Below are 23212 nucleotides of genomic sequence, written 5' to 3' on the forward strand. Positions count from 1 at the left end.
CCTACTGTGCATGTGCGCAGTACGGACAGCTGGACGGGACCAGGGAGTGAGGCAGGTGGGCGCATGCATGCGCACTGGCGGCAGGAAAAAGACCTAGTGCCCATTTTTAAACAGGCTTGGGTCTACTAGTAATTTAATAAAAAGCATCAAGGAATGTTTGAAAAGCATTTATACACAAATATTCTGTGAAGTACTCTTGGTAATAAGTATGCGTCAAGGGGTACTTGAGATGTTACTCACAACAGGGGATACTTTACCAACACAGTCATTAGAGTACATTTTGTAATAATGTTGACACCCTGGATTAGAGGACCTTTTTAAGGTACATAAGGATCGGCTGGCATCTAAACAGACTCTCAAACAGCCAACAGGACCCTGCTTGGGGTCCAGAGCAGATGTTTCCATCATGGGTTTCTAAGGGAGATGCATCTCTTTGTCTGCATCAACCATGCAGGTCATGAGAGCTGACAAGTGTCAACGGATCTGAACAATTAACAAAGGATCCATCAACTGTCAGTTTTTGCAATGCGGCAAAACTGACAGAAATATGTCTGCTTTGCGATGTGAACCGAACCTTAAAGAGGAACTTCAGCCTAAACAAACATACTGTCATTAAGTTACATTAGTTATGTTAATTAAAATAAATGGGTAATGTAATCTCTTACCCACCCTGTTTTAAAAGAACAGGCAAATGTTTGCTTTCATGATGGCAGCCATCTTTTTGGTTGAAAGGAGGTGACTGGGAACATGATACACAGTTCCAACTGTCCTGTGTCCTGATCACCTCTCCCAGTTGCTAGGCAACGTGAATAACAACATAGGAAATCCCATCATGCTCTGCACAGCATCAGGGGAAAAAAGCACGGGCAGTTTTCTTTGATGGGGCGGAGCTTAGCTAAAAATGCAGCTAAAAATGATGCTTTGGTAAGGAAAACAAAGTACTGATGCTGTGAAACTGGTAAAGAAACACCAAGCCTTTTCAGTTCTGCTGAGTAGATTTTTAGTCCGGAGGGTCACTTTAAGATGATGTTCTTGCCTGGATGTAGGTTTTAACTTCATTGAACATTGATTTGCATAACACTACCATTGTACAATACCTGATGTTGTTATGCTGCTTAAAATCATAAGCTACTTCAGATTTTTACTCCATTGAGTTGGAAATCTAAAGTGTGTACAGGTGTCTGCCATGTAGCAATCGTGTCAGAATGCCTTTTGTCCTTAAAGAGAGTCTGAAGCGAGAATAAATCTCGCTTCAGACCTCATAAATAGCAGGGGCACGTGTGCCCCTGCTAAAACGCCGCTATAGCGCGGCTTAACGGGGGTCCATTCACCCCCAAATCCCCCTCGATACACCCGGGGAGCGCTTCCTGGTTGGGGCAGGGCTAGCCGCCGCAGCCCTGCCCCACGCGCGTCTGTCAGCGCGTATCTCCGCCTCTCCCCCGCCCCTCTCAGTCTTCCTTCACTGAGAGGGGCGGGGGAGAGGCAGCGATGGGCCGCTGACAGACGCGACTGGAGGCAGGGCTGCAGCCGTTAGCCCTGCCTCCAGGAAGCAATAAATCACGACCAAATCTGCGACCAAGTGTCGCAGTGGTCGTTTTGGGGGTGAAGGGACCCCCGTTAAGCCGCGCTATAGCGGCGGTTTAGCAGGAGCACACGTGTCCCTGCTATTTATGAGCTCTGAAGCGAGATTTATTCTCGCTTCAGAGTCTCTTTAAGAAGATGTTCCTGTTATGTGAAGGTGCTTGTGGTGTCCTCCACAAATAATGGTACATGCTGCTCTTCTGGGAACCATACAGTGTCTGTGCAGCATTCCTTCCAAAACGAGAGCCCTAAACAATTCCTACCAGTTGTTTTGGGTGACATTTCCAAATGTGTATGTAGTTTTAGAATAGCAGCTTTTGCAGAGGCTTCTGAGAGCCATTTTTGTTTTCTGGATCCTTTTGAAAATCCTGACCTTGTAAGCATAGTTCTCGAACAGTTTATGCAGTTTGAATAAATCTTACATAAAACACAAGTTAAACGTAATTATATTAATGGTTATAGACGAGCAATACAATTGGGGCATGTTTGATTAGTAACCAGGAATCTAGGTTTAGTACATAGACGTTTACTGATTACAATAGACGTTTACTGATTACAATAGACGTTTACTGATGGCCACTGCTTTTGTCATTAAAGCGCTGCCCGCACCTTTACTGTTTTTGCCCGAATGCTGCTTTCCGATCCCGATTTTATTTCCCCCAAAGACCCCCAAGCCCCCCCCCCTCCCCGATGTTGTTTCAGCGAAACCCGGAAGCAACATGCTGCTCCTCGGGTTGCTTAACACCATGTCTCTTTGTCCCCATGCGGGAGTGAAAACTTCCTGAAGCTATCAAATGCTTTTCTGCATGCTTGTAGAAAAGCATTTGACTTGCACGCTGGCCCTAAAGCTGTGTAAGCTTTAAATTGTTGAGGGATCATTTTGGGTGACCATTTAAGGAAAGAGTCTTTTCTGTTCAGTAATGGGGATGATAATGCTGCACCCGGCTTCAGGATCTGCAGTGAAACTTCCGAGTACAACCGTACCTGTTGATTGATTGATTGATTGATCCATCCAGCTAGCTTAGTGAGGAGGAGACCAAGCAACTCGTATCAGTTTTCGTTGGAGAAATATGTTAGGCCATACACTAGCAGACTGATCTGGCACCTAATGTATTTGATAAGCACCGTTTACCAGCAGTGCTAGTGGTCACTGAAGTAAATGTGCTGTAATGGGCAGGGAAGATTCAAGCCATAACTATATGCAGCAGTCATCCATTTTTCTCTCCATTTGATGCTAGATTCGCCACTACTAGACCTCATTGAACATTTCCTTCAGTAAACCACTGATCAGAATCTGCAAGGTTAATCTGCCAGTGTGTGACCAGCATAAAATATACATAAAAAAAATGAAATGGCAGCCACAGTTATAAACCTCTTTTGAAAACTAGTCAAATTAAATACATGTAATGTCCTCCTGTTGTGTAGACATTTATTTGATACTATTCTGGCAGGAAAGGATTAGCTTCTCAGCAGATTTCAGCAACACACTTATGCGCTGGGCAGAAATGCATTCTAGTTAAGCTCTGATGCATGCATCTTTTATGCAACACTGAACTGTCCTGCTAAGTATAGTTGAATGAAGTCAGATCTGCAATGGAGGTTCCTTGTGTTTTTGTAACACGCAGGACCACATTTTCATAGTAGCAGAGCAGTGTCCTCAGGCCCTTACTACATACTACGCTGTTGAGGCATATACAGGAGGTCTTTCTGAAATTAACTTTCACAATTACTCCTGATTATTCTGATGATTCATTCCCTCTCCCTAAAACATAGCCCATCTGTACAATGCAGAGTGTTATGCTGCATCTGTGGCTTTACCAAACTAATCAGTAGAGGGTAGGAGGGGTACATCGACAACTTTGGTGAACTAAAGCTGAGTAAGCTAGAACCAGACGTGGGCGGGGTTTAGTCGTCTAGGGCACAGTTCCCCAACCCTGTCCTCAAGGCCCACCAACAGTACATGTTTTGCAGAAAACCACAAACATTCACAGGTGAAGTAATTAGTGTCTCAGCAGAGCCGATTATCTACCTCTGTGGATTTCCACTAAACGTACTGTTTGTGGGCCCTGAGGACAGGGTTGGGGAACACTGAAATTCTACGGTTTCCAAAAATTCAAATCTGGTGGCACAGTATGGCACTTTAATTCAGACACTGTCTAGGAGTACTTCTTTTGAAAACAAACTTTAGGTGAGAAAAATTTTCATCTTACGTTTTGTCACATTTCAGTACTTAAAGCCATTGTTACCCATCCTAAAAAACAAAAGTCAAATACTCGCCTAAGGAGAGGGAAGGCTCTGAGTCCTAATGAGCCTTACCTCTCCTCAACCGGTGCCCTCCGTGCAGCTCAGGATCCTCCGTTCAAATCCCCCGCCGCAGGGGACTTCGGAAGTCTTCGTGAGCCGAGTCCTCCCGAAGACAGACGGCTCCATACTGTGCACACATGATTACGCAATAGAGGGTGCTCGCACATGTGCAGTATGGCGCGGCCTGTCTTCGGGAGCCCGAGTGCTCCTAAAGACTTCCGAAACCTCCCTTCGGCGGCGGAAGTAGCAGTATTTGACCGAATTGGTCGAATGCTGCTACGGGGGATCCTGAGTGGGACGGAGCATCGGGAGAGGAGAGGGAAGTCTCATTAGGACTCAGAGCCTTCCCTCTCCTTAGGTGAATATCTGACACTTGTTTTTTTAGGGCAGGTAACATTGACTTTAATCGAGATTAAAACTTATTAAACATTTTTTGTAAAACTGTAGTTTTCTGAAGTTTCTAACCCAATATATTGATGTATTCTGTGACAGTATTAAGATCAGTCTTCAGTCTTTCCTCCCTCCTATTGGGAGTCTTTTACTCTTGCCTCCAGTTCATATTTGTTCCCTGCTACAGCATATTTCAAAATCTACATAATTTAGTCTGCTGAAGTATCAATGCGCATTCTATGTTCTACTTGTTCATTTCTGTAGTTGTATTAGAGAGCTGGCAAATTTTTCTAATCTATCAGGGCCTTATCCATTGGCTGCGATTCACTTCCTGTTTCTCCGCATGCAAATTTGGAAACGGAATTAAAGCCGTGTGTGTGTGTACACATTGCATTGAAATCACCATTGCCGTGGCAGGAGGGACTCCAGTTTTTAGTGAGAATGGGGCCTTAAGTTATAGTTCATGACAACCTATAGGCCTTTTAGGCCCGTTCACACTCGGCAATGCAAAACACGGCAACTGCATTCGTGTTTTTGCATTACGGTGTTCTACAATTTTTCAGTGATTGCGATTCTTATTCCAGTGAATGAGAATTGAGAATCGCAATGCAATAGCCGGGAAAATGCTACATGCAGCATGTTTGCGATTGTTGCAAATGCGCCACAATCGCTACAATCCCGTAGGATTACTTGTGCATACAGCAGCGATTACCTTATTGCCAGCAATCAGCAAAGTGGCGAATTGCGGGGAAAAAGCGTCCTAAGTGCGAATGAGGCCTAAAACAATGTTTTGTGTCAGCATACCAACTATATACATTTCATACAACTATAGAGGAACAGAAATTACCTTTTTTTTTCTGAATTTTTATACAAAAAAAAGACAATTATCCGAAGTAATTTATTCAGTAATCTAAACAGGAGGAGAAACAGGCACATGTACTTTGGGAGGGAGCTTGGACTGAATTGTTTTATGTAATGTTGATTAGTAGAAGGCTGGAATAACTAACACCTGCTGCTATACACAGAGGTGAGGGAATTTAGTGGGCTCCCTTTATGTTCTCACAAAAGAATAGCTATTGTCCCAGGAATGTAGAGGGGAAGGGGGATTGGAAATGTTTCCTGAGAACTTGGAGAATATGCTGGTCATAAGAGCCACAGTTATGCTGAATATACTTGATCATTTTTTGAACCTAGAGCAATCCTTTTAGGTGTGAATGTAATGTGTATGAATGTTCCCTCAAGACAGTATTGTACCAAGTCAGATAAAATTCAGCTGTTCACTATACAAGTTCCCACAGAGCTGCAACAGAACTACTAGTTGTCCTCTTCCCAACCCTTGCCATAGAGCTGCTCTTCTGAAAGAAGAGCATAACAACTATACACTGGTTGTAGGTAAACTTTCTACCAAAGCAATCATGAAAGATTGATTCAGTCACCATTTGTCTTGTATGTCTACCTAGCTAATCTGTGATCTTAAACTGGAGTACTGAAGTATTCATGACGGTGCACGACAGCTAGACTCTAAAGGCGCGTACACACTCCGTACTACAAACTACGGGTCCGGGAGTCCCTCCCGGCAGTCGTTCTGCCGACAGCAGTATGTGAGTACAGGCTGTCAGCAGACTGTATTTGACTTATCCGCTCAGTGGATCCGTCAAAAACGGTCTTATCGGTTTGACAACAGCCTGTACTCACGTACTACTGTCGGCAGAATGACTGCTCCGCGGGAGGGTCTGACGGACCCGTTGTTAGTAACAATACGGCGTGTGTAGCAAATCGTTTGACTCCTCTTGGGAGAACGTTGTATGCAATAATTTGTACTACATTTTCTGGGGTGGTAAATTAAGCCACAAATTAATTACCTTTACCCACGGAATATGTGAAAAGCCTGCTGTCGCAAAATCAGAATGCAAAATATTATAGGAGGCACTCAGAGACAGTCTGCCCTGAGTCATTTGCAAGGAAAAAGATGACATTTGTTTTTTCATTACTTTACACTAAACTATATTCTCAATAGATGCCCAAACATTTTAAAACATTTTCTCATGTAAACATTTACCCAAAATGTCTCTTGTTCTAGTTAATTCAGCAGTTTGTCACTTACATGGTTTCTTAGAAGCAAGTCCACATATCACTTAAATTAAACTTGGACAGCTAATGGCGAAGGTTTGGACGTGGCTGCAGGAATCTATCTTTTAGTTTCTGTTGCCATCTAGTCGGTTGAAAGGAAAGAGAAACTGCTACAGATTTATTTTTTTTCAAAGCCATGTTGATTTTATTTCCCACAAATTAGGACGCCAAGTCCATTGATACTTGATCAAAGCTACATAAATACCAAAAACCAAGTAATCAAGGCAGAAAGAAGAATATTGAAGGAGTTGGGATTTTGTGTCCATGTGAAACATCCACACAAGGTGAGCTACTGTAATACTAATGGTAAAACTTCATTATTGCAACATAGAAAGCGCTATTTAATTGTAAGAGCCCTTTTACACTAGCTTCGATCCGTTTAAAGTGGATCACCGGCGTTTAGCCGATCACTAGTGCACCGTGATTTTCATGTAAATCGCAATGCACTTTTCCATTATTGTGTTTCGATGTCCTGCAAATCGCACTCGTCGGGCTGCATGATTATATAGGTGTTTCACTCACGATGGTTTTATTTTCTTTTTGTTTTTTTGTTTTTACCAATGGTACAACCTGTTCACTGCAGTGAGTAAGACTTTAAACAACTGTAGTGCTGCAGTACTGGCCACTAAGAGCTCTAAACGTTTAGAAGAGGGATGAGGGAAGAGCTCTAAACGTTTAGAAGAGGAAATTAAGCTAAAGGAGCCAGTCAGGTATTTACAGTGACACTGAACTGAAAATAAACATATGATATAATGCTCTCCGACCCAACTTGGGTCCCTGTTTTCTGGAGCACTGGTACATCAAAGAAACACAGATTGAAGTAGATAAGATTTTTACTGCTTGGAAGATGAGTCATTAGATCTGTTTGTTTCATAGTTTAAATTCAGTGTGTGGCTTGTAATTGCAAATGTGAGAGAATTAAGCAATGTTATAAAAAAAAAAAGCTATACATGTGAAAATAAAAATGAGATTACTTTCTAAGCTACTCATGCTCGATTAATTATCAGTACTACACATACAATTCATTATATCATAAGTTTTTAGTTTTTGCTTCAGTGTCCATTAAATACCGTACATTTAGTATAAACTTTGCCTATTGCTAATATACATTTACCATCATGTGCATTAAAAAATAGGAAGCTAGGACTTTTAATAACTGAATAATGCATTAAAGATCTCTCTTATCCCGTTTCCCTTTTTATTATATCAATTATTGCTATTAATTATTACGGAAAATATGTCCTCCTCCTGGATGAAATTTTGTTTTATCCCACTGCTATATTCACCATTAGTTAGAACCTGCCTGCTTGGTGTGTCAAGTCCGAGGGCATTAGTCTCTTTCTTGTCTGCTACCAGAGTGGTACACGCTATGCAATTTCCCATCAGATTACGGTCGAATCAGTTATTTCCGGCAGGTCTTACTTCCGTTTTTTCTGATCGATTTTCCAATCATTTCTATACAAAATAAGAACGATGATCAGAAATCAGATCAGGCCTGTTAAATTATCAGAACGACAGTCAATCTGACGGGAAATTGCATGGTGTGTACCAGGCATACAAAATTTTTACTTGAAGGTTAACTAAGTATAATTTAGGAATATTCATTTCACACTTGAAGCTTTGTCAGGTACACGGCATAGCACTGCTGCTTGAGAGACATCTCTATTGACATATAAAAGTATACACAGGCTATAAACTGAGTTATTGGCTCTTACCTGATCTAGAGACATGCATAAACTCCTTTTTTGTGTAAAATAATCACACTCAATGTTATGTAACATTTGTGTTTCAGATGATTGTGATGTATCTTCAAGTCTTGGAATGTGAAAAAAATCAGACTTTGGCTCAGACTGCTTGGTAAGTTTCATTTTAGTTTCTTAACAAACCTTTCACAGCCTGGGCAATAAAAACTGAGTGTATACGCATGAAATAAAAAACTGGTAATGGTTCTTAGTTACAATTATTTCTAGCTCCATAGATCTTGGCTTTTATAATCAAAGGGAAAAGGTACATTTAAATCTTCCCTGTTGGCCAGTGATGCCATGTTGTAAATTAACATAAAATAACTGAACCCTTTTTCTTTACCTGTACCGTTCATGGATGAATCTTTCTCTAGGACTGTGCTGCAGCTAGTAGCATTGATCAGAGACAGTCTGTCAGTGTGGTCTTTCCAATCTGATCATGTGACCCTTTTAAAGTGGTAAAAGGAAAGGGTTTTTTTTGTTTTGTTTTGTTTTTTTGTATTTGAATTAAGCTTTGCAATGTTTTTTAAAATTGTGACAGCACATGGCTGTAATAGTATAACTCTTCAATAGGGAGTTTCTAGGTACAGTATTATCCTTTCCTTTCTGGAAAGTTTTTAAACAGAAAGGAAAAAAAAAACTACCTGAATCAGGTCTTCTCACTGAAATCCTTGACATCCCACGTAACTCCATTTGTCCGTTGAGTCGCAAGGAAGTTTATTTTCTTATTTTCCAAGATGACTTCGACACCAGATGTCACGATGCTGCTGCATCTCCGCTCTCAAAGAGAGCTGTGCTGTGACACAGAGGCAGGGATGGGGCATTCTTAATACGAGTGGGCATTCTGCAGAAGTGCCTTTCCTGCAAAGGACTCCCCTTCACCTGTTGGGGCCCTTTTACACTTAATCAGTTGCTCTGTTATAATTGAAAGAAAACTGATTTTTCAAAGTAATGCTCATGTTTTCCTATGGCACAGTTCACACTTAACGCATTTTAATTGAAATCTCTTTCCCGATGCACTGCTATGGAAAAAAAGTGTACTAACGCATACCAACTGATAAAGTGTAAATGGACCCTTAGGATATCGACAAGCTGCTTGATGGCAATTTTGTGGGGGGACGTTGGGGGGGGCACAGCAGAGGAAAGGGGGAACAGAAATCGGTGCAGAGAAGACACCGAGGCATTGTCACTGAACAAGGAACAGGCCTCCGTGTCAATGTGTAATATAACAGCCACCGCTGGTACACTTTTTAAAATAAGCCACATTATTTCAACAGTCTATTTCTCTTGAAGAACTGATCACTTGGACACACAATATCAATGAAAGCCAGCACTGATTTGGCATTTTTTTTTCTTTGTATGCTCAGTTTCTATTGTCCTTGTTTGTGACTGGTGTGTTTTAATGAGCCAGGGAAATAGTAGCAGAATCTATATTTACTCTAATGTCCTAGAGTGAAAATCTTTTAGAAGTATAACATACAAGTTTCTGCTTACTGTTTTCATGGCTTGAGCCAGACATCACTTGGAGATCTCTGTTTAACTTTGTTCTTTTTTCTACTCTTTGGTTAAAGGGTAGTCCATGATGGTAAGTCATAGAACTGTGCCCTCAGCACCACACCAACCTCTGGATGGCCTGATTGGCTGCCCTTCTCTTCAGCCAATGCAGTGCAAGCTCTCATCCGAGATTCACTGAAGTGGTCCATTTCCATCTGGCCGCATCTTCTATTTCTGTCCTGGGGTCCAAAGGATTTGTATATTCGTTTTCAGAACATTTGTTTTGTGCACTTAAGAAAGGGGAACCGTATATTGTTATATATCCCTAGTCAGTTTATATAATATAGTACATATGTAAACAAATATATCAAACTGAGCTTTCGCTGAATTACCAGCCGTAAGAGTCGTTGAAGCACTGTTATATTTGATTATGAGGTGAAACACCATTTGACACTGTCACTCTTACACTGAAAAACAGGTGAGACGAAACTGGCCTTTTGTTGTTATATCATGTTTAATTTAACAAGCCTGTTGGGTAAAAAATGAATCTTTGGCAGTATTAGCAGTTCCTCAGCACAAGCAGTGTCATTCAGAATGTGCAATAATTTGAATGCCTACTCTGAACCTGCTATATGTAGTCATATCTGCCTGGCATGTCTGTTTTATTGGTATTTAAAGTAGAATTCCATGATTCAGCAGATAGTATTTGCACTTAAATTATCATTACTCTCCCTTTAAAAATCAATTTTCACAGATCACTTAAAATAGCCTTTTCTGTCCCTGAAAGATTGGTGTGGCTTGATTTTAAAGACTATTTCATAAAGGGTTTCTAGATCTCCTGTTGTGTTAAATATAAACTATTTCTTCCAGGAAGAAACCATCCTTTCTGTGGCTTCTCCGAGTTACTCTGTTATCAGTAACCTAGTCTGTTTAGTAGTTCTCTCTGGCCTATTTTCATGAATAAGTCAGAATGAAGACTCGAGACACAGGTTGAAGAATATTCAGAAACTTGAGCCTGCTGATAATTTTCCAAGGACAAAACAAATGATAAATTACCGATCTTCAATGCTTATCCAGTGAAACTTCATGGAATTGTATTTTAGCTGTACGGACTTTGCAGTCTTCTGCTCTTTCCTGCTAATGAGGCTGTCTACTACTGTTCTGATTTCAGTGTTTTAGTCTGCTATGCTCTACTTTGTTTTGTAATAATGTCAGTTTAAAAATTCTTAAGGTTTATTTAAAGTATTTCTGACAACAGCTGTGGCAGTTTTCCTATTGATGAGCCACAGGCAGTAGATAAGGTACTATTTCCAAAGCTTATAATTTAGAGTAATGAAAAAAGGTAAAAGTACAAACAGCCATTCATACACACTGGGTCTACACTAATGTTCGACCGAATCATTGAAAGGAGGGCCTTTGGAATTGGGGTAATCCTGCACCAACAAACATTTTTATCCATGCTTTTAAATCAAGAGACCATTTGATCCCCGTGTTCAACCGCATTGCATATACAATGCTTTTTAATATTCTTCCTGTTTATGAACCAGCTGACCTTTTCAGAATTTGAGATTCTACGCAGAAGCTTTTCAGTTTAGTGATGATAGAGATCAAGTGTGAATTGAATTACAGATTGCAGAAAATTATCTAAAACCTACATGTATATGCTAGTTTTACACATTACTCATGGAAGTGTCCCACCATCACCTTAAAGTATATGGACATTTTCTAGATTTTTTTTTTTCCTGTATCTGCTTTACTTCCTGTACAAAATGCAAAGAGTGCATATATTAGAAAAAGCAAGACATTTGAAATCAGAATTATACCATTTATTGGCAAAATTAAAAGAATGAGAGTAAGCTATCGGCTACTCTTCCTTGGTCAAACTCTAATCATGTATGCGGACAAGATGTTACAGCAGACAGCTATATATATGCTACATCAAAAGGGATACATAGATTTTTTTTTTTTTATTTTGCAAACACAAATACATGTCATTAAGGGTGCCTTAATTGAAGCAGAACATCCAAATATGGTCTTGAGGATGTTAGACATGTATGACAAATAGATGAGACTTTTTGTTTACTCAATCCTCCAATAACTGAGACACAGACTACCACATTGTAAGTTAGCTTCAAGCAGAAAAGTTGGCTTCAAGCACAATGGATACAATTTTTGCCTAGGCTGAAGAATTATGGCATTAAATACCATCAACATCATGCCAGTATAAAAAAATGGATATCTTTGTTCAATTCTGTATCTACAGATTTTAACCAATGTATACATTTTGTTTATGCTATTTAATCTTTATTTCTGTGATTTGAAGCCACCCTTCAGGGCAGTAACCCGAAGCTTATGCCTTTGGTAACGAAAGTGTTTAGGCACTGGGAGATCAGATTTGGGATTGTTAATAGAGTACTTGTGTGCGTTCATACGTTTATGTAGAGTTTGCCCAGTTTCTCCCACGTAGATTACTTTGGGGCATTTTGCAAACCTGGTCAGATATCTAAATATAATTTTTCTGTGGCTCAGTCACCATTGCAAGACTGAAAGCTAATTAGTCCTCTCTCGTGCCCTTCAATCCTATCTTCTTTCTCGCGGTTTGTTGTTTTAATGCACGCAAAGCACTAGTCACAATTTGTCTTGAAGTATTTTCATAATCACAGTTGAGGATTAGTAATTAAACACTGATCTGGTAAAATTACATTCAGAGGTGAACCTGGAGATACATTGCTCTGACTCACTCTGCTGAAAGCGCTAAACTGGGGTCTAGCAGGAAGAGAAAGGACATAATGCAATTTGTTCGTCAAAATTTCAGTCAAAAATGCAATAGAGAAACTCTAAAAGCTGTTGGATTTCAGCCTGCCACATGGAAAGCTATGCTGTCCTTTTTCTTTGACTGGGTGTAAGAAATCTGATATTGCTGAAAATATTGTATCAACAATGGGATATTAATAAAGACAAGATCTATTTCTCGTATGTTCTAGGTGGTCGTTTAGCAAAGGAATACACATCAAAAAGAGTATAAATAAAGTTTATATTGCATGTGATATTTGCACTGCAGGTACAGACATTGATGAACTACAAAAAGCAACAAGTACATAGCAATTCCACAATGTAAAGTTTTTTTAACCATAGAAAACAATCCCCATGATGTACACATTAAAGAGAATCTGTACTCTAAAATTCTTACAATAAAAAACATACCATTCTATTCATTATGTTCTCCTGGACCCCTCTGTGCTGTTTCTGCCACTCCCTGCTGCAATCCTGGCTTGTAATTGCCATTTTATGCAATGTTTACAAACAAAAGACATAGCAATTGAGAGTAGCTCAGTGTGTGAGTCATACAGAATGTGCAGGGGGCCTGGAGAGGGCGTGTATAGCTTCTATCCAATCACAAGCAGCACAGCACATTCGAGCCTGACTGCCTGAGCCCGACAGAGGAGTGAAGATTAGATCATATAACAGAAACAATACAGCCACTGTGCAACTATGAAAGGCTGCAGTAAGCCAGAGCACATTAGAACAGGCATAGGAACTTATAGGATAGAAGAAATAAGGCTCCAAATTTTGTTAGTCTTTTTAATGTCTAGGCTGAATTCAGGTTTCCAATATCTCCTAAATACAGCCCACATTACACAGACCCATACCATCTTACCCAGCTAGGAGGACAGCCACAGCAGCAGACCAAAGAAGCCCCTCTTTCCAGCTCTTTCCCTGTTTATTTCTGTAGACCCCTCCTCTTTATCCACCTCCTGAAGGCCTGAATCAGAAACTTCTGGAACTGAAGTCTTTGTTCTCTAGGGATTTGTTTACCAAGTGCTTGGGGAAGAAGATTCTAGCACCAAGGCTATTGTTCACCTGTGTGCTTGGGAATGACTGCCCAACAAACAAAACGTGAATCCTGTATAGCCCATTTCTTACAGGGGCATATACTTTACACAGGGCCCCATGCATGGTCAGGATTTTTTTTTCTAAATATTAGTGCCTATGCTTTGACATTACTGTATAGTTTGATTTTTAGGTCACCTGTTCTATTTTGAATAAATCTTACCATTGCCTCTTTCTGTTAAACCCTTAGTATACATTATTATTGATTTATATAGCACCAACCTATTCCATAACACTGTACAAATAAACATTTAACAGACATGTTACTTGGGCCGTATGATAATAGCACAGTTGCACAGTGCAGCTTGTGCTATGTACATAAAACTGTGTCACTCAGGGAATCTAGCAAGATAAGATAGGAGCTGCTGTCATTATTTGATAGAGAGAGAAGAAAAAGCAAAGTACACTGAGTCTCCAATGGATTTGTATTTGGGATTCCTCCTGCATTTAACCATTTACTCCATATTGTGTTTTTCAGGAATTACATGAATGATTGCCTTCGGACAAATGTATTTGTCAGGTTCGATGCTGAAACTATTGCGTGTGCGTGCATTTACCTAGCTGCAAGAGTATTGCAGGTGAGAAGAGGGTGTTTAGTAGGAATGGTTTGTAACAATGTAATGGAAGCATGAACAGATTTATTCTTTCTAAATTAATATGTGGGGTTCCATATACCAAACAGACATGTCTGCTGGCTAAGTTGTAAGTGTTTTGGGCCTTTGAAATCATAGTATCAGTATGGTACTTGGTTGCATTGAGAATAGGTAATGTTTCTAGTGTGCCTAGCTGCTTCTTACAAAGCTGGTCCTGGTAGAAGTTAGCCTGCCACAGTAGTGATGGATACATAAGAGTAGTGACAGCGATCTTCACACAGTTTTTGTTCTCTAAATTCTAGAATGTGTTCTTTTTTTCCCCTCAGATTCCTTTACCCAATAAACCTCACTGGTTTTTACTTTTTGGAGCTACTGAGGAAAATATAAAGGAGATCTGTGTCACAGCTTTGAGACTTTACACACGGAAAAAGGTAGTGCAATATTGTGTCAATTTTTGATTTTCTGAAGTCTTCCATGCTGTTGATTGATGAAAATTTCTTAAAGGAAGCCTGTAGTTAGAGGAAAACCAAGTCGTACTCTGTAGCCTTGTCAAAAATGGTTTTTGCTTGACTGTTCAGATCCTTTGCATTTGTTTTCTCAGTCACTGACCTAAAGCCACTACAAATCAGATGTTTTGACTCAGATCTGACTTAAATTCCCTGGCGGTATAATTATTTCTGGATTTTAGGGTATTTTTCAGCACATTTCAGACCCTAAAATCAAGAAAATCATGCTGACAATGCCTGTAGCAGCCCCAGCACTCACTCACCTCCCTGGGCTCCAACTCTGCAATTTTTCCCTCCGTCCTCCGGGTCGCGCTGTAAGTCTGTAGTGAGATCACTGATGGCGATCTCACCAGAGTGATTCAGAGCCTCAGAGGACAGGAAGGAGAACGGCTACCGACGTCTGGATCCCCCGGGAGGTGAGTAAAAACGGCTGCTGCGCGCTATACTTTGCATTGAGCTCCCGGCGGCTAGACTGAGCGTAGCACGGGCTTACCGCCAGAGAGGTTTTAGGATACCAGATGTAAAAAAAAAAAAATCTAATATGCAGTAGGTAGGGGAGTAAGAGCTAATACCGCACCTTCCGTTCCGCTCAGTCAGCCGCTGGTTTCCTGTAATCCTTCCCGGTCTTCTCCGAGTCTGATGGCTCTCCTGGCTTGTATTCCGTACATGCTGTGCCACACACATATAGTATGTCCTTTCTGCTCCCCCTTGGCCGCGCATAATGATGTAAGAGGCTGCTAGTTTTCAAATCCTGGATAGGGTCAGTCCCTATTCAGTAAGGAGTTCAGGGCAAGACTCCCTAACACTGCAGGGTGGCCTCTTGAGCACGTACCAGTGACTGCTGCTCTTGAGGGCTTTGAGTCCAACAGGAGGAAAGTGCTATAAAAGTGTTCGGATTATTCGGTTCAGACTGACTGCCCCCGATCAATAACTGGATTGATTTTATGGAGTAATGATCAGAAGATTGATCTTGTTATTGAGCAGGAGCAGATCGGACATGTAAGAAAGGATCAGTTTGACCTGTGGATCTGCTTGGAAGTTGCATCGTTTGTATTGGGCATCACTCTCCAGTGCCTGCAGTCCGTTTCTACCTCCCACAAGAAGATTTTCAATTGGTAAACAGGAGCATATTCACCCCTTTGGCGTTATGATCCTTTCTGGATTTTAGGGTCTAAAAGCGGTGCAATGTTTTTTTTGCACCCTTTCAGACCCTAAAACCTGGAAAAAATCATGCTGCCAGGGAGAACTGCAGCAGTTTTTCATTTACTTTCCTCCCTGGCTCCAGCTCAGCAATTATGCCTCCATCCTCCGGGGGGTGCTGCAACTCTAAAGTGAAATTACTGGCTGTTGTCATGACGAGAGTCGGCATCTCACCAGCAGGAAGCATAGCCCCTGAGGAGAGAAGAATGGAAGCAGACGTCGGGATCCCCCGGGACGTATGTAGAAACGCCCACTACACACTATATTCTGCAAATAGCCTCCGGCGGCTACCCTGAGCATAGGTCGGGATTACCGCTCTTAGCTGTGGTTTTCCGCCGCTACTCTAGCTTGGGATTACCGCCAAGAAAGGTAACAAAGCAAGCAGAGGGGCAACAGCTGTACTGATTTTTCTCACATGAACTGCTATCTCTAATGGTGTAACAACGTTAAAAGGGGGCCGAGCACTTATATATAAAATTAACTTTCCCATACGTAAGGTTCGTAATAAAGTGGGCAGGTGGTAGGGAGACTGGCATTACTTACCTGCAGAAAGAGGAAAACGCACCCCCACCCCCATCCGTTGTGGATCCATCATCTTCCCTAGGTAAGACCTCAGGTTCAAGCTCCTGGCGGTGTCGTGTGCTTCAGACCACCACAATGCATGCTGGTAGATGTAGTTTTTCGATGTGAGTACTTCTCCAGTCAGTGCTGAGTTGCCTTTAATGGCTGCCTCCAACACTGCTATGATGAAAATTGGGCTTTGTAGAGAGAACATCGGTTTTTGTTTTTTGACAGTCCTATAGTACGTAAGTATGAGGGTAATAAAGAGTCTGAAAACAGATTTTTAATATGTTATGCCAGACTGTACTTCCATGTTTTATTGGAGATATTGGTAAAGAATACTAGTCTTCTTAATATAAAATGTTGGGAATTTTTTTTTTTTTTTTTTTTTACAGCCAAACTTTGAACTTTTGGATAAAGAAGTAGAAAAGCGGAAAGTGGCCTTACAGGAAGCCAAACTAAAGGCCAAAGGATTAAATCCCGATGGAACGCCGGCCCTTTCTACAATGGGTGGATTCTCTCCAGCATCTAAACCATGTATGCATTTACTGATTCTTCAGTGTTTGGCCGTTATGTTTATATAATGATCCTGTGCTATGCCTACTGGTTGTTGGGTGGTGTTCATTAGCTTTTCCTCCACAAATTTGTCTTAGTAGGAATGTATTTTACATAATAGTAGTAACATATGCAATAGTACTGTATATACATTTTGATGATAAAAAGATCCTTACATAACACTGATTCTCTGGCTATAATATTTTCTAGGCCACACTCCAGGATGTATACAGATCAAGTGGTCTGTTACTCCAAGCTTTTATGCTTCTGGTATCCTGACACAGAATGCATTATAGCCCCACAGTTGGGGTTTCTTTTGTGTGTGGGGGGGGGAGAGGGTTACAGAGGCAGCTTACACATTTTATAATGGCCTGGGTACTTTCAGGCAAGTTATTTGTTGGTATTTCTAATAATTTTTGAATTACTCGCTAAAAAGGAAAGCAAAGGCTAAAATGTAAAAAAAAAAAAAAAAAAACTGCTAGCGGGTTTGTACTTGATTGTATAGTATAATGTGAGTGAGATATCCTTTTCCAGCACTTTTCCTAATGGCTTCATACAAACTTTGTCATGGGATTTGCTCTGTCAATATAGTGTTGCGTGTAGAGGAGTAGCATGACCGGAAGACAAATTCTCCATTTTTTTTTTTTTATAAAAATATAGAGCTTTGGTGGATTTCAGAATAACCTTTACATTATAAGATATTATAGTAGATTTATTTACACTTACACGGTTTCATTATATTTCTTCAGCAAGTCCAAGGGAAGTTAAAACAGAAGATAAATCTCCAGTATCTGCCAAAGTGAAACGTGAACCTGAGGAGAAGCAGTCTTTGAAGAGCCCTTATAATGGGTGAGTAGATTACGGTTCAGTGTCTGAAATGATTCAAAAGCCATCTGGCTTGCTGAAGATAATATACATGTACAGAATATACTGATTGCTCTGTTGTCTGTTGCCAGACTGTGGATGGCCAGGGTTTAGTTGACAGTTGTAGGTGTTCATTTAGATATCACTGGATTATCTTTAACTGCCTCCAGACTGCGGAAGTGAGATGTTGCCCGTGCGGCTTTCTAACTTTGATGCAGCGTAGATTCTATGCTGCAGCTTTCTTTGCTCGGGAGCTGGTTCCTGCTCGCCGTGACCACAGACATTGCTGTCATGTGAGAGCCGGGCTTCCTCCAATGGGTAAGGAGCCAGCATCGTTGGCTCCTTACCAGGTAATCACTCTGGTCCTTAAGGGGCCAGAGCCCAGCTTTCTTAAATGGGGTAAGGGCTCAAACCCCCTAGCAGTGGCTTTTGCAAGCGTTTTATGAAGTTCTCTTCAATTCACTTGAATGAGAATCAAGGCAAAGTTGGCGCAAATTATTTTACAGCTATTCTGCTCAGCCTGCGCCGTTGGCCTGTGATGAGCTCCAAAAATGTGTCCAGTCCTGTTCCACTGCACGGCATGGCCACACGCGTGGTCCATTTGCGGTTCTGTGACCAGAACACGCCTGTGCAGTAGGATCCAAATTACCAGAGCTCACCATGGGAAGTGGCCTGCGAGGACAGTGAGGGAGCCCTAAGCAGTCTTGGAATACATTTGAAATGGCTGCGGCCAGTTCAGCACAGGGTGAAGACAATGGCGGTGCTTAAATTAGCTGATTCTGCAAGTATAAATGCTGCTGCTCAGGTTTCCTTTATAAAGATTTAGGCATGTTGGGAACCTGTATAAAAGTCTTCATAGCCTAAATTTTGTTTCAGTAGACCTCATTTTTGTGGACTGGTGGAAGATCTAATCTGATTTATCTCATTGGGTAGACTTGTTTTGTTTGTTTGGAATGTTTTCTCTTTGCAGTGCATTACAGCTGCTGTTTCTAATAAACATTGCTGTGTTTTATAGACTTAGAAAGGAAATCAAAAGAAGCCGAAGCGGCAGTCGCTCCAGATCAAGGACAAGATCAAGATCTCGCTCTCCGCGTAGACAGTAAGTTCAACTACTTTTTTTACAATTTTACTTTTGTGTTTATTTTTGTAGCCTTTTCCTTTTGTCAATTTTTTTTTTAATTCAGGGAAACTTGTATATTTTTGAAAGTTCAGATTTTTTTTTTTTAATTGAACTTCTTTACTTAAGTATGTATTGTAAACATCAAAATTCCATTGCAGAATAAAGCAGATTGTTAAAGTGGATCTCCAGCCTAAAATGTAAAATACAGCAGCCTTCCTGTAGAACAGGGGTGTCAAACTCAAATACAAAGTGGGCCGAAATTGTACACAGGGCCCTAGTCGCAGGCCAACCTCAATGTCTAATGGCCACTTTCCTCACTTACAAAATTCTCTGGTGTCTAGTAGTCCTCCCTCCCCTATACAGTTCCCTAGTGTTTAGTGCTTTCACCCTACCTCCCCATATGACTTCCCTGGTGTTCTAGGGCTTCACCTCCAATATAGCTTCCCTGGTGGTCTAGAGTGGACCAAAGATAATGCAAGGTGGGGAAACCACTTGAGGGCCAAATTTAATGGCTCTGAGGGCCAAATATGGCCCACGGGCCGGAGTTTGACATGTATGCTGTAGGAGAAAGTTACCTGCGCTGCATTCTTCCTCAAAGCTGTCCTGAAGACTCCAAATCACCCGACTTCTAGCGCGTGCCCCCGCCTCCCCTCCTTACCTGGAGCAAAATGCCAAGATGTTTACTCCAGTAAACATTAGTAATCATTTTCTAGAGGAAGGCTGCTAGTTTTTAATTTTAGGCCGGAGATCCGTTTTAAGCAGGGCATTAGATTGTAAAATATTGGATCCTTTTTTAAAAATGTACATCTCACTTCGGGCAAAATTAGACATTATTGTACTAAATTTGTTCCCGCATCACTTATCCCCAACTTATAAAATGAAAATATTCTGTCGGAGGATCAGGTTACAGAGGGGTATGAGATATGGTGAGGAGCAGGAGTGCGGAAAGGCTGTGTTTATATTGGGATGAGGGGGGGGGGGGGGGGGTGTATTTGAGATATGGTGAGGAAAGGCTGTGTTGGTATCAGGATGAGGAGGGGTATGTGGGACGTGAGGAACAGGAGTGGGGAAAGGCTCGGATGGTATCGGGATGCAGAGGGGTATGTGGGACATGGTGAGGAAAGGCGCGGATGGTATCAGGATGCAGAGGGGTATGTGGGACATGATGGGGAAAGGCTCGGATGGTATCAGGATGCAGAGGGGTATGTGGGACATGGTGAGGACCAGGAGTGAGGAAAGGCTGTGTTGGTATCAGGATGAGGAGGGGTATGTGGGACGTGAGGAACAGGAGTGGGAAAGGCTCGGATGGTATCGGGATGCAGAGGGGTATGTGGGACATGGTGAGGAAAGGCGCGGATGGTATCAGGATGCAGAGGGGTATGTGGGACATGATGGGGAAAGGCTCGGATGGTATCAGGATGCAGAGGGGTATGTGGGACATGGTGAGGACCAGGAGTGAGGAAAGGCTGTGTTGGTATCAGGATGGGGAGGGTTATGTGGGACATGGTGAGGAACAGGAGTGGGGAAAGGCTTGGATGGTATCAGGATGCCAAGGGGTATGTGGGACATGGTGAGGAAAGGCTCGGATGGTATCAGGATGCAAAGGGTGTATGTGGGACATGGTGAGGAACAGGAGTGGGGAAAGGCTTGGATGGTATCAGGATGCAGACTGGTATGTGGGACATGGCGAGGGACAGCAGGGGGGGGAAAGGCTTGGATGGTATCAGGATGCAGAGGGGTATGTGGGACATGGCGAGGGACAGCAGGGGGGGGGAAGGCTCGGATGGTATCAGGATGCAAAGGGGTATGTGGGACATGGTGAGGAAAGGCTCGGATGGTATCAGGATGCAGAGGGGTATGTGGGACATGGTGAGAGACAGCAGTGGGGAAAGGCTCAGTTAGTATTAGAAACTGAGAAGGGATATGGAGGCTGACATTTCCTTTTATAAAATGCAAATTTCCTGGCTGTCCTGCTGATCCTCTCCCTCTAATACTTTAAACCATAGACCCTGGACAAGCATGCAGATCAGATGTTTGAAGTCTGACTGAATTAGCTGCATAATTGTTCCAGATCGGTGATTGAAGCTACTGATGCAGGATGCTGGGCAACTGATATAGTTTCAAAGGAAATAAATATGGCTGCCTCCATATCCCTCTCTGTTCAGGTGTCCTTTATTTCCTATGCTGATATTCGCTTTAGATTACAAACATGTTTGTATATTGGTGGACATCATTGTCTGTATTATGTACCCTGTGTTCGTTTCTTAGTACAGCACCACGGAATATGTTGGTGCTTTATAAATCAATAATAATGGAAAAGCACAAAATTCTGCATGTTTCAGACACCAGGTGTGTTCTTTTTTTAAGAAACATTCGCCTTTCCACATCAGCTACTGTTAACAGCCCATAGATTAACATTGGATATGTGATTGTTCCCATCTCATAATGTAAAGAAACACATAGGAAGTGTGAGCCCTGCCTAAACAAATGTGAGCACCTGACTGTGTTGTTTGCTTTAGTTTAATGGAGCTCAGAGATCAACTCCTCCCAGAAAGCAGTTGGATCTTGCTGGAGTGTCTGACCATTCTGTTGTATATGTATGTGATGAAATAATGCAGAGCTAAATGATGATCAGTGCTAATGAGCTGCTTCTTTACTTAAGCTATAACAACAGACGGAGTAGATCAGGAACATTCAGTTCGAGGTCTAGAAGCCGATCTCGCAGCCACAGTGACAGCCCACGTAGACATCACAATCATGGGACACCACACCTCAAATCCAAACATCGTGGAGATGACCTAAGAGGGGCAAACAGACATGGACACAAGCGGAAAAAGTCACATTCACCTTCCCCAGGCAAATCCAGAGAACACGGAGATTTTTCCAAAAAGCATCGACATGAGCGCAGTCATCACAGAGAGAGAAGGGAACGCTCTCGCTCTTTTGAAAGGTCACACAAGAGTAAACATCACAGCAGTAGTCATTCTGGACACAGCAGGCACAGGCACTGAACTTTATACCAGCTTCCATTGAACAGGTCGGAATATTTCGCTGGATATGGATTATTATCATCATTTTCTAACAATAAATACAAATAAACCAGACGGTTGCATTTTTATTTCAGTCTATATTTTTTGCACATTCTACCTTGACAGTATAACCTTTATTATGAAACAATGGACAGATGACATTGATCTAGACTTGTATTAAAACATCTGTGAATGAGTTGCTGTAAAATGTCTTATTTTTATATGAGCTGGTTGCAGACACTGTTATATTTAAGAATTATTTAAAGAATTGTGCTATCTTTCATATTGGTTTTAGTCTGCATGTGTACAGAATTAATTTTATTAGGAAATAAATTAGAAAATTCAAATGTGTGCTGCTTTCTTTAAATGGCAGGTTTGAATTTTAATGTAAGCTGCAGCAATTATTCAGCCCAGTTCCCTGCAAATACTAAACATGGCTTTTTTTGATGTGCAAAAGTGCCCTGCCACATGTGGTGCTTTTTCACGCAGATAATTCAAGAGCAGCAACCACTACCAATAGACTTGAATGTTATAACACAGCATCAGTTTGGCACACCACTGCTCACATTTTGAGTTAGAATTAAAGTGATTGGAGATATTATATCATGCACATAGCACTTTATATAAAGTATGACTGGTCATTTACTTGACATCTGAAAAGGGGCGTATGCCTTATAGAGGAACTTAACCCAGGATTGAACTTCATCCCAATCAGTAGCTGATACCTCCTTTACCTATGAGAAATCTTTATATTTTCTCAAATATATTATCAGGGACATATATATGGCTGCTGTTGTGGTGAAACCCCCCCCCCTCCCCCCCCCCCCCCCCCCCCCCCCGACCGTGTGTTTTCAGGGCAATGGTTCTGACATTTTGCTCTCTGTAAACCTCATTGCATTATGAGAAATAATGTCTGTTTCCAGCTGCCAAGCAAGCAATATCTCCCTCTGTATACACACAAGCACACTCTAAGGCCCCGTTTACGCTTATTTTGGTACGCTTTTTTTTTCCCTCCTCCATAGCAGCACATTGTGAAAAAGATTTCAACTAAAACGCGTTAAGTGGGAAATGTGCCATAGGAAAACATGGGCATTTTTTTGAAAATCAGTTGTCCTTTCAGTTATAACTGAGAGCAACTGATTAAAGTGGATCCGAGATGAACTTTTACTCATTGCATAATTGTGTTCCTTTCCTATTGTTTATAGGGCATTCCTCAAGCCAAATACTTTTTTGTTTATGTTTTAATACTCTA

General features: G+C 41.4%; 1 protein-coding gene across 1 annotated transcript in view; it reads left to right on the top strand.

Moving 5' to 3' along the window:
* The window catches only part of CCNL1 (cyclin L1), a 45254-nt gene extending 23219 nt beyond the window's left edge, over positions 1 to 22035 (top strand). Inside the window, exons 4-11 of the mRNA XM_068280845.1 lie at positions 6569 to 6689; positions 8198 to 8262; positions 14011 to 14110; positions 14452 to 14556; positions 16788 to 16929; positions 17697 to 17796; positions 18827 to 18910; positions 21594 to 22035. Of these exons, the coding sequence (XP_068136946.1) occupies positions 6569 to 6689; positions 8198 to 8262; positions 14011 to 14110; positions 14452 to 14556; positions 16788 to 16929; positions 17697 to 17796; positions 18827 to 18910; positions 21594 to 21942 (1066 nt within the window). The 3' untranslated portion in view covers positions 21943 to 22035. The remainder of the gene's footprint in view (positions 1 to 6568; positions 6690 to 8197; positions 8263 to 14010; positions 14111 to 14451; positions 14557 to 16787; positions 16930 to 17696; positions 17797 to 18826; positions 18911 to 21593) is intronic.
* Positions 22036 to 23212: the final 1177 nt, after the last annotated feature.

Source organism: Hyperolius riggenbachi, chromosome 4 (genome assembly GCF_040937935.1).
Source record: "Hyperolius riggenbachi isolate aHypRig1 chromosome 4, aHypRig1.pri, whole genome shotgun sequence".
Lineage (NCBI taxonomy): Eukaryota > Metazoa > Chordata > Amphibia > Anura > Hyperoliidae > Hyperolius > Hyperolius riggenbachi.